General features: G+C 46.6%; 2 protein-coding genes and 1 long non-coding RNA gene across 4 annotated transcripts in view; all 3 read right to left on the bottom strand.

The window, feature by feature from the left end:
* Window positions 1-828: 828 nt before the first annotated feature.
* LOC115055748 (uncharacterized) lies at window positions 829-3,400 on the bottom strand. The gene is made up of 4 exons (XR_003841719.1): window positions 3,264-3,400; window positions 2,900-2,962; window positions 1,507-2,770; window positions 829-1,392 (listed from the first exon to the last, which is right to left on the bottom strand). It is a non-coding gene; the product is annotated as an uncharacterized LOC115055748 (long non-coding RNA).
* A 2,463-nt stretch (window positions 3,401-5,863) lies between these two features.
* On the bottom strand, window positions 5,864-12,705 carry LOC115057649 (kinesin heavy chain-like). Its single transcript, XM_029524832.1, has 25 exons — window positions 12,580-12,705; window positions 11,703-11,790; window positions 11,442-11,515; window positions 10,815-10,919; window positions 10,676-10,724; window positions 10,534-10,589; window positions 10,373-10,460; window positions 10,171-10,295; window positions 9,993-10,097; window positions 9,754-9,902; window positions 9,203-9,351; window positions 8,650-8,831; window positions 8,499-8,567; window positions 8,203-8,409; window positions 7,964-8,116; window positions 7,687-7,884; window positions 7,482-7,599; window positions 7,340-7,407; window positions 7,154-7,254; window positions 6,979-7,080; window positions 6,841-6,901; window positions 6,562-6,633; window positions 6,371-6,475; window positions 6,048-6,264; window positions 5,864-5,949 (listed from the first exon to the last, which is right to left on the bottom strand). Exons 1-25 carry the CDS (start codon window positions 12,703-12,705, stop codon window positions 5,864-5,866), a joined length of 2,853 nt encoding a protein of 950 aa, XP_029380692.1.
* Window positions 12,706-17,470: 4,765 nt separating this feature from the next.
* The window catches only part of mbd5 (methyl-CpG binding domain protein 5), a 21,190-nt gene continuing 20,461 nt past the window's right edge, over window positions 17,471-18,199 (bottom strand). For both annotated transcript variants that reach the window (XM_029520813.1, XM_029520824.1), the window contains 2 exons: window positions 17,991-18,066; window positions 17,471-17,872 (listed from right to left, as the gene is read on the bottom strand). In XM_029520813.1, coding sequence (XP_029376673.1) covers window positions 17,810-17,872; window positions 17,991-18,066 — 139 coding nt within the window. In that variant the 3' untranslated portion in view covers window positions 17,471-17,809. The remainder of the gene's footprint in view (window positions 17,873-17,990; window positions 18,067-18,199) is intronic.

Raw genomic sequence — 18,199 nt, 5'->3', positions numbered from 1 at the left:
ATAGCACTCAAACATTTCACATTACATTTACAAAGAAGATACTCAGTCTTTAACATTTCCCTAACAATAAGCATGCAGCTTTAAATTCTACCATTAAATTCTCAGACATACAGCCACAAACTAAACAAACCAGTCACTACTACACACAATACACTTGACATTTCATTTAGACCACAGCACATGTAAATGGGCCAATTTAAAAAAATAAATAAAAATAAAATAATTAAAAAAATAAATAAAATACAATACCCCCAAATCAAATGGCCTAGACACTACACACAAGCAGTAGCACGTCAGAGCCAAACAACGACAACTGCACTTTAAACTACTCAAACCATGAACCAGGCCACACCAAACAGGGCTACAGGAGCACAGACTCTTAACACACCACAAGCCACATACATTTCACTGCAATCACAAACAAATCAATGCTCACATTTTTGCCTTGTACATACCGTACGCATCAGGATCTGCATCCAGAGGAGGAGCACCAACAAGGTGATCAGCATAAAGAGGATGAGCTGCAGGATTGTCATGGTGAGGAGCAGCCTCAGTGGTTGGGAGACAGTCTGCCACCTACAGGCCACTGAAAGGACAAACAACCAGCCAAGGACAAACTACACCAAATTGAATGACATCAACTCACTACACCATCTGGTTTCTTCAGACAGGAGGCAGCAGTGCTGCTGAAGAACACAACACTTAATGACTGTTGACATTTCGCAGGGAGAACACACTTGCAACTGTCAACTTACCTCCAACGCCTCAGCACTGCTCCTACACTAGGACAAAAAGGCATGTTCACATACAACCACACATTTACTGCACCACATGTGACATCACTCGCTGTGTGGCTAAAGAGGATGCATGCAGAGAGGTGTGTGCAAACCTTCCAGCTCCAACTGCAGTCAGGGAGACATGATGATGAGTCCACCTAAGCGTCAATGGATCAAGAACAGCTCCGAAAACATGGAAATGAGACCAGAAAGAAGAGTAGTTAATGAACACAGAACATAAATTGTCTCTACAACACAACTTTTGTCCAAACACAAAAGCAGATCACCAAGACCCAAGCTAACCACCACTGGATAGACCGCATGCGCCAAACCTTGAGCCACAACCACAAAACCACCAAGGGCCAACACAACACGCACAGTCCAAACTGACTGCTGAACCAGAAGACAAACAAACCAGACCACATTACTACGCAACCACCTATTACACTATAACCACTGGCTATGCATGTACAAAAAAAATAAAAATAAATTAAATAATACAAAACAAAAATAATAATTTTGCCCATTTACAACACACAAATCACACAATTAACAATGTCAACAGTTGATCTGTCCGACGACGATGCTGACTGGCCCCTTCCGTCACACTGGTACTCTGCAAGGAGGAAAGACGTTCATTATCTAACCAGTCACTGTTACTTTCACTGAAAAGAGAGCCTTTCTACTTCATTTCTTCATCAGCTACGGCAGAATTGCTGCTTGTACATACCTTCAGCCGACCCTCCCTGCTGAGGTTGAACCTGAAAGCAGACAGCGGCAGTAAATGGAAAACCATGGCTGGGAGTTTACCTGGCAAGTTACATAACGGCACCGACTCACCAAATGGACACGAGCAAAGCAGTCCATCCGTCCTGGACCGGGAAGGTGGACGAGGTCACTGATTCCTGGGACCACACATCATGCACTACTTCCATTGCGGGGAGGGGGGCTGTGGTGTGACACACAAAATTACTGTCCAGAAGAGGGACAAGCAGTAAATACTACAACCACCCCCGACAAAACAAAAGCCACGTGACTACCCAACACCAAAGGAAAATTGACAACCCACTGATGCAATAATACAACAACAGACATCTTGTAAACAAGTTCAAGCTCACCTGCTGGCCCCAACGACTGCAGCAGCACGGCTCCCACTTCAGGGTACAGCAAGTCAAGGTAGGCATTTACTACACTGCTATTTCTGAAAACAAGTAAGACTCTTATCTGAGTGGGAGTGGAGTCCTGCTCCAGCTTTGGCCCCTCAGAGAGACTCCATCACAGCCAACACGAAACTGGAACACAAAAAAAAACAGTCTAACAGCACACGCTGAAATTATGAACACTTCAATCTTGTATTAAATGTTTCCACGTAACATTACACCTTCAAACAACCCCATCTTCAACCTGTTGATTGGCACCCCCTCCTGCTTCTTCTCCAGCACTAACAGAGGGAAACAACAGGGTTAAATAAAGCTCATGTGCACCATTTAAATTAAGATGTTTAACATTACAATCTCACACCACTATAAGCCCACCCAAAACCACAACACAAGCCGACGAGCGCAAAACAAACAGCACGCAAAGCGGAAGAGTCAAGTCAAGCGGAGGTCAAGTCAAGCGGAGGTCAAGTCAAGCGGAGGTCAAGTCAAGCGGAGGTCAAGTCAAGCGAAACCGAGCCAAAAGCAAAGGACCGCACAACCAACACCCTCCCTCCAACAACGACGACGAGTCAAATTCAGTGCCAGGTTTTCCCTAAAACTCAGACACATTATTTCATGACAACTACTTCAGTGAATAGAGAACTCAGACTCTTACCTGAGGGAGGGTCCCTGCCCAGGTGTGCCCCTGATGGGAGATTCAGGGAAACTGCTCCAACATACATTACCATCAAAACATTAAGCAGCTGACTGAATTCATTTCAAGTCAACTGATCCTCATGTTTAGTCCTCCAGTTTGTTTCACCATTGTATTGCCTTCTCAATCCATAAAATAACCTGGAGAGAAAAAAAACAAACAAACACATTTTAGCTCATAACATTTGGTGCACGCACAACAAAATGCTAAACATTTCATAGCTCACTGAAGAGCTATGACATGACGTCACTTCCTGTCTTCTCACCTACCTGTTTGACTTCCGGGCCACGAGCCTGAATCCGGATTATTATTTTTTTTCATTTTAACATGTGCTGCGGAAAAAACAAACACAAACGGAGTTAAGACCACTCGTTAAATCCGTGTAGACATCTGCATGTGACTGACAGCATCTGCTAACTGGAAACAGTGAGACAGGTGCCCGGTGAACCCCTCCGTGGTGCACACAGCGTGAAAAAACACACAAACACTCACACAACAGCAGCATCATCTAAACGATAAAGAGTCTGAAACAAACAAACACAACGCTGCGGACACGGCTGAACTGGTTTGCTGTTGCCGGCAGCCGTAGCTTTGGCGGCTAAAGCTACCTGAAACGACACAAAGCCGACCTACCTGTCGTCCAAAAGCAGAGAGCCGAGCCGAGCGGACTGCTGGCTTGTTCTGACTGAACCAAGTTCAGCGCAGCTCGGTCTGTTAAACACGCCGTGACAGCAGTCCTGATTCAATCCGAGTGCGTCTCACCAGCTGCACTGACTTTAAGAGGAGCCGGCAATTAGCAATCAGCACACCTGTGGGCGTGGTGCGCATGCGCACATACTCTCTCTCTCTCTCTCTCTCTCTCTCTCTCTCTCTCTCTCTCTCTCTCTCTCTCTCTCTCTCTCTCTCTCTCTCTCTCTCTCTCTCTCTCTCTCTCTCTCTCTTCAGACATCTCAGTCGCTCACACATCACTGTGAAGCTTTCATTCATTTCGGGCCCGTCCGCCTGTTTATGTTCAGGAAGGAAAAGCATGGCGGACATTTGACCGGTTCTCTCAGCCGGGATAAACAGCGACATCCTGAGGGGCTCATCGTCTCACGCCGCTCCTTCACCTCACTGCTGCTGTCGAGCCAGGTCGGAAGGACGGCCTCTGACTGAAATTGTGGATTTGGCTGCAAAAGTAGCCTGGACACATATTTCACGTGTATACCGCTGGACGTCGGTATTTAGAGGACTCAAAGCTTTTTACTCCTTTAATCCTGGATCACACAGTCCAGCGTTTGTGTTTTTGGGATGGAAATGATCAACACTTCTTTTTCTCAAATGACTGTGTTCAAAGAAGTACAACACCCAAGTAAACATCTTGATAAACATCAGCTTCTTGACTCACTAAGTCAATAAAGAATAGATTATTTCTCTAAACCTGAGTCACTGTGAATCATCTCCTGCTGCTTCAGTCCATAAATCAAATGAAGCTCAATGTCCTGGTCTGAACTCATCTGATTCCCAGGGAGGGCTCTGCAGTGAACTGTAACTTAATGATGTCAGCAGACCCAAATTTCTGATTACATTTTTTCTGTACTGTAACAGATTATAGTTCCATTTGTTTTTTTTGTAACCTAATCACATAAACACTGTCAGACCCCAAGCCTGTTGACGAGTCAGGCAGTGTTGTGCCCTTAAACAGGGAAAATAGTGAAATGAGAAGGAAGTTCATCTTGATTGAATGTGTTAGAGATGGAACTGATATTTCTCCTGCAACTGCAAGTTAGTCCCGGCGCATCATTTAGAAAGTTAAATTGCTTGTGAAGTGAATTCTTTATCTAACGTGAGCTCGAGTCAATATGCGTGAACTCAGCCAAAAGAGTCGCTCCTTGTTCTCCTCCTGATTTATTTTCACTGTGGGAATTTGCTGTGTCGGACTCATCCAGGCCCAGGTGGAGGAGAGGAGGTGCAGGTGACAATAAACCTCAGTCCTGAACTTCTTCAGATCACAATCACTCCCTGCTCTCATCATCATGTTTTATTAAATGCATCACCCTATTAAATAAGGTGCTGCATACGCTGTACTGCTCCTTTTCTTCCCCCTACACTCAGTCCAGTTGCTGAGACTGATGATGATGATGATGAGGGAATACATCAGGGACCCCAACGATGAAAGATTACACCGTGGCAATCTCAACAAGTCGCGCCTCTCTTCTTTTACAACACACAAACCAAAGGTAAATAGATCTTTATTTGCTTTAATTGCATCTTTTGGAGATATAATGCCGCAACCAAAAGAAACAAAGGGAACACAAACTAACACAAAAACAACTCCAGACGTACACTGTGATGAGGCCCTTTGCCTCAGTCTGTCCTCCCTGAGCATGCCTTAAACACAAGCTCGAGCCCATGCAGTTACATTCATCTCTGCGTTCGTGCTGCTCGCCCAAAAAACTACAATCCGACGATTCCACGACAAGCAAGAGTCTCTGTGTCCCCGACACCTCGACGCGCTGTGCAGACTAATGTATCTAGGATTAGAGGAGGGCGGAGGGGGGGGTGTCTCAATCTACAACTTTTGCTTCAAATGGAAAGTTATCTGCTGACGGGAAGTTCTTTTGGTGGTCCTGGTGTTTTCCGAAGGCACGAGGTGTGGCCGAGTGACTTTCGGCTAATCTGGAAAATGACTGTTAGGTTTGTCTGCTTTTTGTCGTTTGCTCGTTATCCTGTCTCTTTGTTGTGAAAGTCTCTGAGTCGCCGATGGGGACATTTGCAGAGTGAATCCAAAACAACCGACTCTTGTCCATCGAAAGGGAACATCTGATTGGCTGGTCAGTGTTCCCGTCGACCTTGCGCTCGGTTATGTCGTTCGCTTTTGTTTAAGGGTAAAAGTCTTTTTTACAAACACAAGAACAAACTACTGTCAAACTCTTCCTGGCCGTTTGCTGTTGGAACCGTACAAATATATGTCACTTCAATCTGTTGGAAGGATTTACAACATAAAACACATTAGGACGTCATCTTATCTACGTGTAGCAAACGTCATATGCTGGGATTCTGGGCACGATGATCAGTCCGTGGTGACGGTCTCCTGCCGCTGATCCGGCAGGAAGACGGGTGGAGCGTGTGGTTCCGGAAAGGCATGCTTTGAACTGTTGATGGCGTGTCTGCGGGAAAAAACGCATCAAGTTAAGGTGTAATAGACGTGTGAACATTGTGGCTATGTAAAGGCCTTACAGGGCTGACTCTGCTTAGTCGTGGGCGTTGATGATCCCGGCTCGGACGCAGGTGCTGACGGGTGAGGCCAGAGGATGGTGGCCTGGCCGGATGGGCTTTGCTATAACACGCACGCACAAAAAGAAGATAAAGCTAATTATTTAACTGGACCTGTCAACTGTACTTTTCATCGGTGTGAAGAAAATAGCTCCATCTCACCGATCTGAGCGGAGAAGCCCCTCCTGGCCATGTTCTTGCCCCTCACGGCCTCTTTGATGCGGTCCACCTCCTGTTGGTAGCGCTTACGATCCCTCATGGCGTTCTCCTTGGCTTCCTTCAGGGCATTCTCCAAGGCTTTCACTCGCTCCGCAGTGGCGCGTAGGCGCTTTTCCAGCTTGGGCAGCTGGCAGCGCAGGTCTGCGTTGTCTCGAACCAGCTGAGGACATCAAGCGTATGTATTACTCAAGCGGGTTTGTTGATGGGCATCCCAAATTTGATGCATTGGGATGACAAAGGCGGGTGTCGTGAAGGGACGGTCGTACCTGCTTGTGGACTTTGGTCAGTTGCTCCAAGTTATTCTCCAGGAAGGAAATCTTCTGTTTCTGGGCAACATTGCCGAGTCCCTCCTCGCAGTCCAGTTCGGCGCTCTGTCAAAGATAAGATTAACGTGTTACGTTCAACTGGCTGCTAGTTCAGTAGTCCAGCCGAACCTTAGCGGGGGGAAAGAGCGTACTTTTTTAACCCGCGCGGTGAGGTCCTGGATGAAGAGTTTCCGGAGGCTGTGCAGAGTCTGCAGCTCTTTGGCCTGGAGGAAATAACAAATGATTATTATCCCGCTCTAATGCGCGGCAACAGCCGTGTGTTGGCTATTTCACCCAAACTGTGGCTTTCTGTGTGCGTGCCAATGAGTTGACACACCATACTAACCGACTGCGTACAATCCAATGTTGCCAAAGCATATTTACGCATACTATATCATTATAAATTACACTTTGTGCGAGAGTAAACTCACCACAGTCTCCTCCAGCCCCTTCAGATCCTCTCTGGCCTGTTCCCTCTGCTCATTCTGCAGCCTGGACACAACACATCTCATTCAAAACACAAACCTCACACTCAGCCAGTTGGGCTTCTGTTGACCTGTGCGACCTACATGAGCTCCTGCAGCTTCACTTCCTTCTCCTGCTCTTCGGCCTTCGCCTTCTCGTAGTCTGACGCCAGTCTCTCCTGCTCCAGTAACAAGCCCTGGTTTAGACTTGGAGAGAAACGCAAGTGGTGAAGAGCCCTCGCTATTGCGTGTGTCTAGTTCAACTTTGAACTGTGCTCACTCTGTCAGCTCGTCCAGCATCCTCTGCTTGTCTTCGATCTCGTCTCGTAGGCGGCTCAGCTGCTTCTGGTGAGCCTCCCTGTGGTTTTCCTCCAACGTCTTCTGGGGGAAAAGAAGAAGAAAAGTGCTACACGTCGGGTAGTTTGACCCAGCAGCCCCTGCTGTGAAAATTCTATTTTTAGGACACCTTGATCTCCTCGTCATCCAGTCCGCCGATTTCCTTCTTCTCCTTCTCCAGCATCTCGTGTCTTTTCTCTGAAAAAGAAGGTTTTCTCTGTCATGTGTGGATGTTAGGGTTAGGGTTAGATTACCTCGATATCTCTACCGACCCCGAGCGTGTAGTTTGGCCAGCTCCTCCGTCAGAGCGTCTTGGCTCTCCTCCAGCTGCCTCTTCTTCTGCTCCATGTTCTGCATGTAGTCCGTCAGAGACTTGATCTTGGCCTGGTGCTGGTCACAGATCGCCGTGGAGAAATGAGCGCGACTGTATCGGCTTGACGCCCGAGTCAAGTAACTCGTCCCTACCGTGACAGTTACCTGGGAGATGAGCAGCTGACAGGACGCCAGCTCCTTCTCGTTGACCTGGATCTTCCTGTGGGCGTCGGCCTGAGCGCTCTCCAGCTGCTTGCTGCGGTTGACCAGCGACTTGACCTCGGACTTCATCTTGCTAACGTAGAGGCGGGCGACGGTGAACTCCTCCTCCAACGCTGAGCCGTTCCCCTTTGTCTCTGAGGACTGAGAGTGGAGGGTTAATGTGCAAAGTGACCGACCAAACTGTGTGTGTGTGCGTGTGTGTAAGTGCATCTGTCCTCACCATGGCGGCCTTGACATCGCAGGTGCCGATGATGGCGCCAATGTCGGTGAGGTCTCGCAGCAGCTGGTTCAGGACCTCGGCGGCTCTCTTTCTCTGCAGGCCGTTCAGCTCCTGCAACTGACTCAGCTCCAACTGCGCCGCCGACAGCAGCGCCTGGCCACCAGGTGCACGTGCGTTAAAAAGCCTCTGTACAGGAAACATTTAAAAGACGTAAAAAAAAAAAAAAAAAGGTGACCCACCTTTTTGTGCTGCAGCTCCTCGGTCAGCTGCAGGTTGGTCTGCTCTCGCTCCTCCGCCTCCAGGCTCTTCCTGTCGTAGTTAACGGCCAGCTCCTCCAGCGCCTGCAGCACCTCCTTCACCTCCTCCTTGGCCAGCTCGTTCTCCGTCTGCAGCCGACACATCTCCTCTTGGATCTTGTCGTAGTCGCGCCGCGTTGAAGCCAGCAGCTGTGGGACGGGATGGCAGGGTGTGAATAATTGGGCGGACAAATCGAGCATGTGCGTGTATATATGTGGCTTGAAAGTCTTCTTCTGACCTCCTCCTGATCCATCATCTGCTCCTTGAGCTTCTCCGCCAGCTGACTGTGCTGGTTGATCTCATCATCCTGAAAAAACACAATTAGATATACGAGTTTGTGTATTTATATGTATGTGTGTGTGTGTGTGTGTGTGTCACCCCGGCCTCACCTTGTCATCCAGCTGTTTGTACAGGTTGCTGATGTCCTCCTCGTACTTGCTCCGCTCCTCGCTGGAGCCCGAGACGCCTCCTCTGGCCGGCAGCAGGTTGTCAATGACGGGAGTGTTGTCGTACGGCTCGGCGCTCTTCTGGTCTTTGGAGCTCAGCTGCTCCTCCTCCGGAACGTTCTCCCCTGTGGGAGGACGCCCAGCTCAATGACTGCATTGTTTTCAAAGCCTCTGTGGTTTTCAAGGCTTCGGTTTTGTGATGAGAGGAAATGAGAAGATGGAGAGCAGGGACTGAGGCGGTGGACTGCTGCTCGCAGGAAATGGCTCGGACTGAAGACAGCGGCTGACTCGTGTCAGAAAGACAGCGTCTGCGTTATGTGTGTGTGTGTTGTAAACAGCGTTGGCTTCAGAGGCTGCAACTGAGCAAATGTGTTGCTAAGGAGTGCGATCAATATCCAGGGGAGTTACAAAATAAAGAAACAGCGAGGGAGGGTGGGAGAGGGCACACAGAAGGAAATGGAAGTTTTTTTTTTTTTTCAGGCTTTTTGTATCTCACCGTTCCTCCAGCGGTTGAGCTCGGCCTCCAGCTTCTGGATGATGCTTTTGAGGCCTTTGTTCTTTTCCTTCTCCTTCTCGTATTTCTTCTTCCACTCCTCGGCCGTCAGCTCCAGGTTCACGCACACTGTGTTCTTGATGGTCTTGGCTCTAAATGGTAGGGGACGGAGAGTGGTGTCTTTTTCTTTTCGCTGTATTTATGAAACAAACTTGTTCACTGGACGCAAACTGTGCGTCTGCCAGCCAGAGGAACTCCAGCTCTCGACGTCTTTCCTTTAATAACGGAAATCTCATTTCATACCGAAGGAGCTGCACTTTTCTAAAGTGTCGTTCCGGAAGTACGACTAGAAAACTGCGCTGTCACCGTGTCGCTGTCTGAATTTGCGGAATTCGCGAAGGTGGCGGTTTGGTTGGCTGGCTGGTGTGAGCACAGGAATCTTTAAATAGCAACAATGCATGGCAGGAAACTCAGAGCCATCTGGCTGCTAGTTTCCAATAGCCAGTCACTCACACACACACACACGCATGCATGCATGCACACACAAAGTGTACCTCTGCCCAAACATGAGCGTGGACTTGGTCTCGGCTTCGTTGTAGATGGACGGTGAGCAGCAGATGATGATGGTGGTGCGACAGTTTCCTCCCAGAGAGTCCTGCAGGATCCGGGTCATCTTACTGTCCCTGTAGGGCACGTGGGTTTTCTGAAACATAGGATTCAGCGGGTTGCTCGGTGCAGATTGTGGTAGACGGAAGGACGGACAGACTGAAGGACAGAAGGACGGCGGACTTACCGTTCCCTCGGCCAGAGCTGAGATGACGTTTCCCAGCGCGGACAGAGATTTGTTGATGTTCTTGGCCTCATCCAGCACGGCTCCCTCAGCTCCCGTCTTGCTGACCTGTTCAAACAGCGGTCTCGTCACCCATAAAGCTCCTCTCTTATCAAACCTCTCCGCTCTGTTTAAGACTGACCTTCTCGCTGCCGGCCAGGTCGACCAGGTAGAGCTTCCCTGACAGCTTCTTCTCCGTCTCAACGTTCTCCTGCTTGATGTTGATGAGGAAGATGCTGTGGCTACGAGAGCTGTGCTCATTCATATCTGGAAAATAGATATAGACCTTTTGTTTGCTGCTGGCGGCAAACACAACGGTGGAAAACTCCCGCTGAGATACGTACTGGTCACAGCCACGTGCCTATTGGCCTTGCCTTCGTCGATAACGTCCATCACCTCCTCTGGACTGGACACAAAACGCTCAGTGCAACCCTGGAAGAAAACGGGAGGCGGTCTCAGTGCGGTGACATCAGCCTCGTAGGATTTTGAATCTCATCTCACCAACCTTGACGTAGGGCACCCTGTTTTTATCCTCGTGCACAGAGAGGTTCATCTTTGACACTGTCAAATAGAGCAAAGATCGCACAAGTCACAATCTATCGCTTGATTTAAATGACTGTGATCTGTCCTGAGCGTTGAAAACTCACCATCCAGCAGGTCTCTGATCTTGTCCAGGTAAATTTCAAAATAGGAGACCTGCACAGAGAAATAGGTCGGAAGCTCTAGATTGCTGTTTTTTCCTTTGAAGATTTAATTTGGTTGTTTTAATCTTTTTTTTTTTTTTACCTTGATGTGGAACTCCAGGTTCTCATCCATGGAGTAGATGTGGTCGAAGATGTCGTGGGCGATGCGTGGGATTATTCCCATCAGCTGGGGGTCGTGCAGTTTGCCCTGAACGCGGGACAGCGGAGTTGACACACAGGTTTAAAGAACAAGCTCAGGCTACTTGGCGGGATTCAAAGTCAACATGTGGAATTAAAGCTGGATGTAAAGACAGCGAAGCAGATCACATCAGAGAATTAAAGGGAGGCTTTAGGTGGATTAGTCCACTGGCTGCTGAAGCCATTTGCACTCATGATGATGCCGAACCCTGCCGACAGTTTGTCTGTGCCGCCAATTCTATTTTTCACTTTATCTGCAAATTACACTCAAACAAACACCGCGCTTTAGGGCGTCGGTGCCTTGCTGAAAGGCTTTGTTGTTTGAAGGAATCAAACAGGCCTGACACAGACTGAACTGCTCCGACAGTCCGTGCATGGTTTTAGTGTTTGGGATAGGTCTGTTACACAATGGCTGACTGGTGATATGCTCCAAACAAAGGTCGCAGTCACCCTCCATTACAATATTGACCAAATGACAGTAAATCCAAACAGGGTGGAGGAGATTTGGGAACTTCTCTATCATCGGTCCCACCTCCATGGTGTGCGTCTTCCCCGAGGACGTCTGGCCGTAGGCGAAGATGGTCCCATTGTAGCCGCCCAGCACATCTGGAGAGGCGTGAAAAACGTAAAGGGGGGAAATTGTGAGCGCAATTTGTTCACCGCTTCAGATATTCAACAACGGCGAGAAAATATCGCAGCGCCTGTGAAAGACGCTGGGATCAAAGATGGAAGACAGATTAAGTGTGTGCAGACATGCGGCAGATTAAGGTTACATAAGAACAATCGTACGTACCTTTGACTATCTGTTTGGCACACTGGTCGTACACATGCTCCTGCGACGTGTTTGGAGGCAGCACCCGATCAAACACGTACGGTTTCCCCTGTTTCAGAGCAAAACGGTGCACGTGAACAACAGGAGGACAACAGCTGGGCTTTGTGTCGTGTGCTACACAAATCCTGTCTATGGTAGAATTCGTTTAGTTCGATATCATGGAAATGATGATGTAATGTGCAGAGTCTTGAGCTGTAAATGCTCCAACAAGTCTGTTCGGCCATCCATCACTCCTCCTGTCCTTGTCCAACCACTGACACTTTTCCCTGGGGGGGGGGCTGAAAGCATGGCTGCTGTGAAAAGCAGCTCTCAGCACTTGGAGGTGGCGGCAGCAGCAGCCTGAAACCTGAAAAAACCCTCAGTAATGTGTTTCTGCTGTTTGATTGATGACATGCAGAAGTGAGAAGGGCTGCTCATGGCCGAGGTAGGTGGGGGGGGGGGGGGGGGGGGGGGGGATACAACATCGTAAGAATGAATCAACAAATAAACGACTTTCCAGTGAACGTTAGAAATAACATGAGACAGCTCATCGTACTGTGGGTCTGTATGACATGAAGCACTGTATTGATGGACCCCCCCCCCCCCCCCCCCCTTACTTCCTGCGGCCTCCTGAATCAGCACATTGAGGATGGTGAACTGGCGTATCACATCATCGCATCGGCCTTTGTAGAAAAAAAAAAAACCTCTGGACACAGCTGGACACTCTTAAATAATCCTGCAGCAGACTTTGACCTAAACAGATCAGTTCTCTGCCTGAATTTATCCATCTGGTATCGGGGGGGGGGGGACAGGCCGATGGCGCACTCGGCAGGGCCGCAGATCTGCAGTGAGCACTCACCGTGATGACCACCGTGTCGTCCTCCTTGAATTTGGGGATGTATTTGTCTCCTCTGTTGATCTCGGCCTCGTTGAGCGGCCTGAAGCGGCACATCACCCTCACCCCGCACTCCGCCGCATCCGCCATGGCTGCTGCTGCTGCTGCTGCTGCTGCACCGCCCCTCCGGGTAACGCTGGCACAAAAACAAACAAACAAACAAACAAACGGACAGGGAGGCTCAGGCAGGGTGGTGCCCAAAGTCCTTGATGGAGGTCCGTGCGGCGCACACCGTCTTCAAACACGGAGTCAGTTCATCATCTGCCACACCACACTGCCCCCCCCCCCCCTCCGGTCGGCCTCTCTCTCTTCTACACCGAGAGACGAACTTTAGAAACGTCGGCTGCGCAACGAGTCCTTCATCCCAGCTGACAGAGTCCGAGTCCCGCCATGACGAACCGGATCCACCGCAGCGCTGAGAGGAGCTGGCCCTCCCTCCCTCTCTAACCACCACCACACCGGGAATCAGGCCTCTCTCCGGGCACGGAGCTGACTCTGCGGTCCGTCGGTGCTGGTTAGCGGCGGCAGACTGGGGGTGCTGAGGCCGGCGTGCGGAGGGAGGAAGCCGGGGAGGATGCGCACAAACAGCCGCATCGTCCTCAAAGGCGCGCTCCCGTCACGATTGCTGCGGCGCGGTCCCGTGCTCCGCATCAGCACCATCACAGAGCTGCGAACGCGCGCGCGCGCGCGCACGCAAAGCTAACAAACACGCAAATAATATTCAGATGTTTTTCTAAATAACGTTGTTCATTCAGCTCTAAATCACATTTAAATGGAAATCCTGTTGCAGGAGCTAAACCAGATCATAAACTAATTAGCCTCGTCATCATGACTCATGAGGGGGGTCAAAGGTCACTTTAAACTCAAACACCGACGATGGGAACCCAAAGAAGGAACTCTGCAGGACTTTTTAAATCAGATCTCATGTTATTCAGCAAGACGTGCCTCTTTTTTTCCTTTCTTAAATATTATTTAAAGTTTTCGCTGGAGGGACAGGATGTGATGAACTTCAGCTGATGATGAAGATCCTTGTCATATTAGTGAGTCACTAAAATGGGTTATTTTGAAAGAAGACACGAAGGATGCTTCTTTATAAATAATGTAGATTCCTAATATTTCCAAACTACACTGTTAATTACTCACCTATTTCACACCTGAAGAGTGCATCTGCTGCCGTTTTCATGTCACATTTCCAACAATTATCACAATTTCTCATCTGGATTTCACACAACCACAGGCGAACCATTACAACAGCTCTGTACTTAGCCACTAGGCGGCAGTGTGCTACAACAAATACTGGATCTGCCACCAGCTTAACAAATAAAATCATTAGACAACTGAGGAGAAACGGACATAAAAACATGATACACACCAGATTGTTCAAGTAAGAGTGACCATGTTTTTAATATCTTAAACATCTGTGCAACATTGTTCAAAATGTTACATCACTGCATGACCTGTAATGTTTCACAATATTTACAAAAAAAAAAATAAAAATAAAAATGCTGCTTACATCAAACCATTAAAAAAAAGTCCAAACAATCTCAAAATAATGGACTCTGACAAACTATCCCTAGCCCACATTAATGCAAAAAGAAAAATAAACAAGAGCAATCAAGTGCACATCATACTTCACGCAAGTCTATTTTTTGTAAAGTATATATTAGTGAGAAAATATATACTTAATTACAAGTTGGAAAAATCAAATACTGACAAGGAAAGGGTGGAAAAGGGAAAATGAGATTAAAGAGCAGAAAAAAAAAAATCAAAATCAAAATCACACTCGCACACAAACAATTGCAGGAGAAGGAAGGAGGGTGGGTGGGGGGGGGGGGGGCAAAAAATAGACTGCACACAAAAAAAATTCTTTGAACTCTTGACCACAAATAACATGAAACTGATATAACAGATCCATAACACATGGGTTCCCAACAACAGACTGGGTTCCTGCATGTCATTGCACAAAAAAATGGGGGAAGAGGCAGAATGAACTTTACCGAAAGAGCTCACGTGTTCTCGACACAGAATGTCACATTTTGAAAAGGGCCGGAGGATTTCCTTGCCGCAGATTACAGTAAAAATTCAACTGAGGTTACTTAAAAGCGGGCACACTGGGGGAACAAAAACTGGGACATTTCGAAAAAGACGGACTTCAAGGTAATTTAGCTCAAACTGCATTTTTAGCGAGACACAGTTTGACTTCATTGTTTCAAAATGCTCAATAACCGCATTGGCTGAGCTGACACCAATGTCTGGCATTTGTCGGTGAGCGTTACATGTCTTCTTTACATTGCTACAACTTCAGGACAGAGAACAATCGTTTCCAAAATGTTCTCCAGTTTTTCAGTGTGCGCACAACAAAAAGGGTCAAAAGCGTTTTCAAATAAGTCAGATCTCGTCAGAAAATACAGTACAAAAGTGTGTACACAAACAAACTGCTGACATTGTTAACTTGGCTGTAGCATCCTAGTTTTCAGGTTAAAGAGATTTCTCTCCGGTTGACCGATGAACCTGATGTCTTTGAGTGACGACAAATGATCTGTTGTCACTCAGACGTCGCAGATGTGTGTTTGCTGAGTGTGAACGGAGAGAATCTTACAACAACGTACTGGACTGTTTTAAATCCAGCCTGTAACAGACTTGATTTTGGAGGCTTCAGGTAATTTGATCATGGATGATTAGTACATATTAGAATCAAACTTTTCCATCGGGGTTAATGTTTTTTTGCATGAAAAGCTGCAAATAAATACTACTCCTTGGCTCTTAGGACATGTGAAAAGGTGAGTACAGGCTTTACCATCCATTGATTATATTGCACAAGATAATTCTGTAGTGTTTTCAGGTTGTTGGTGGATTTTGATCTGGAAGAGCACCCATGTTTGTGTGTGTGTGAGAGAGAGAGTGTTTTCCGCCTCAGTTTCCCAATAATGTGTGTCACAGCCAATTTTCAGTCCAATCAAATGACGGTTCTACTTTTGGGCTTGAAACGTTCATGACGGTTTGTAGTGTTAAAGCTGCATTTATTACTAACATAAACACTGTCCGCTTTTTCACACGTGCATATTCATAAATAGTGTGATGCTTTCTTCAATTGAGAAAGCCATGACACAAGCTGAGAAAGCCTCACTGTAAAAAAAACAAAAACAAAACAAAAGGCGTCATCTGTGATGCTCACTTAAATAAAAAGGGAACAAGACCTTTGTAACGGACTATGAATACATGATCTATTCAGTTGTTAAAAAAAAAAAAAACAACCCAAATATACATATACACATATAAGGCTTGAGTTCTCAACTCTTGGTAGTATTATTGCCATCTAGCATATTTGTAAAGCTTAAAATAAATATGGAGTACTGTACATAAATAATTTACATCAACAAGCAAAACAAACAAAAGAAAAGTAAAAACACAAGGCCCCTAAATGTGAGAAATGCTTTCACCCCGCTCTCAAAAAGCGTGTTAGTGTTACTGTTTCTAGACTCTGACTGAGGTTGGTTCCTCTTCCTAAAGCTATGTTGAGGCGAAAACAAAACAAACAAACAACCCCCCCCCCCCCCAAAAAAAAAACAAACCAAAAAAACAAAAAACAAAAAAACAAAAACAACCAACCAAACAAACAAAAAACAACCCAACACTGTACAAATGAGCACTAGAACATGATCACAACATCCAAATGAAATCATTCATCGATGCAGACTGTGACTCGTGGTCGAAGGCGCAAGGGAAAATCCACCCAGCTGCACTGTGTGTGTCGCAGTTCAGGGTTTGAGGTGTAAGTCCAGGCGAATCTGACGACTCCAACATTTCCTGTTGCTCTTCACAATCGCCTTTTATCAGTCTGCCAATTCCTTAAACAGCACGTTTAGTTGAGCTAAAGCAGAGTGACACACGAGTCGCCTCCGAATGAGACAGTTAACACAGTTAACCTGCCAGAAAGAAGCATGTTGTGCTCCTGACACAGTTAAAGCGTGCAGGGGAGCGGTCTGAGCTAACCTGCTGCGCGCGCAACAGTCAGCAGGTGAGAGATGTCCCGATATGGCTACATGTTAGCTAGCTGTCACTTAACGCGCTGTACGCCGTTATTGCAGATGATTTCTCTCGTCGAGCCAACGACTGCAGGGTGGAGAATTTATCAATTTATGGATTTCGTTTCTGCAAAACTCTTGAAGCTCGTCCAACAAGACAAAACACAAAAGCGCCTGAAGGTGGATTTTCCCTTCTGATCATCAGGTAACCAGCTCGCTGTTGTCTGCCAGTTACGAGGGTTAGAGAACCCAAAGAATTCCCCTGCCAACCAGACTCCCTTCTTTTTTTTTTTGGTTGTTTCCTGCCCTGCTCAGAGGAACATTGGACACTCTCTGCTGGTAAAGTTCATTCTGTTTAGTTTTTTTTGTCTTTTTCCTTTTTTTTTTTTTTTATGTTTTTATAAGCTTTCTTTGTTTTTCTTGCTGTTCCCTTCCATAAAAAAAAATAATAAAAAAACAAAAACAAAACAAAACCCAATAACAACCAAAAAAAAAAAAAAGTAATCAAAGCAAAACTAAAAAATAAAAATAAAACAGCACGTCTTACAGTTCATCATATAAAAGCTTTAGGCTGTATTCTTATTTATCCTATGCATGCGGCCGTATGCAACCGCATTTCTGAATAGAAACCAAGACATTGGTACACTTCTTCTGCTTTGTTTTTGTACAATAAAAGATAAAATGTGCATTAGGTACGCTTGTACATGACACTGTACAATATTTACATACATTTCTTAATAGCATGAAATTTCAGGATTATCTATATACATATTGAAAATGTATCAGAAATATTTGGACTGTCTATTTTTCTTAAATATGTAAGGTAATGCTTGTAGCTTTTTTTTTTTTTGTTTATTTTACTATTTTATACTAGAAAAAAATAGTTAATTCAGTGAGCTGTAGACAAATTGCAACCATTTTGTTGTTTTTTTTTTCTCTATTTTCTCTATTTATTTATTTTTTTGTCTTCTACAGTTAAAACTGTATTGGTGATTGGAATATCCAGCACCTTCTGTGTTCAGTCATTAAGTCAAGTTGATATCATGGAACGAGGATGTACCACTGAAAGTCCATGTGTAGCACCTGTTAGAGAGCTCAGATCGCGTCGAGGCTGAACGGACAAAGTCTCCGAAGGCTTTGAGGACGTTCTTGGGCCGACACATTCAATGTTATCTGGATATTTTCCTCCTCTTAGGCTTGGGGAGCTTCGCTTGACGATCTCTCGACGGGATCTGATGGCAGACGGACACAAAGACGCGTCATGGTGCAGGTTGGACAGGTGGGTGGGGGTGAAGAGGAACGTGATTCGGTACATCTCTCTGACATCAGCAAAAAGGTGAAAATACTCACTGTGCCTGACATCTTATCCAGCTCGGTCATGGCCTCGTGGATAGCAGCTTCCAAGTGATTATTCAGTTTCCCTGGTCTGTTGGGTGACATTTACATGTTACATTATTTACATTTACGCCGATGGAAGGAGGGATTTGGGCGGGATGGGATGATGTTCTGGGACATTTCAGGACAACCTCAACCAAAGCCAGACCGGTCGGATCGGATCT

The sequence above is a fragment of the Echeneis naucrates genome, chromosome 2 (genome assembly GCF_900963305.1).
Source record: "Echeneis naucrates chromosome 2, fEcheNa1.1, whole genome shotgun sequence".
Taxonomy (NCBI): Eukaryota; Metazoa; Chordata; class Actinopteri; order Carangiformes; family Echeneidae; genus Echeneis; species Echeneis naucrates.
The sequence above is the reverse complement of the archived record's forward strand: the minus strand, read 5'-3'. Positions and strand labels throughout refer to the sequence as shown.

Excerpts from the sequence above, each read along its gene's own strand:
- LOC115057649 (XM_029524832.1), bottom strand. The coding sequence starts at position 12,705 with ATGGCGGATGCGGCGGAGTGCGGGGTGAGGGTGATGTGCCGCTTCAGG. Across the intron at positions 7,081-7,153 it reads ATGCTGGACGAGCTGACAGA|TCTAAACCAGGGCTTGTTAC; the intron begins GTGAGCACAGTT and ends TTTCTCTCCAAG. Across the intron at positions 6,265-6,370 it reads TGACCAAAGTCCACAAGCAG|CTGGTTCGAGACAACGCAGA; the intron begins GTACGACCGTCC and ends TGATGTCCTCAG.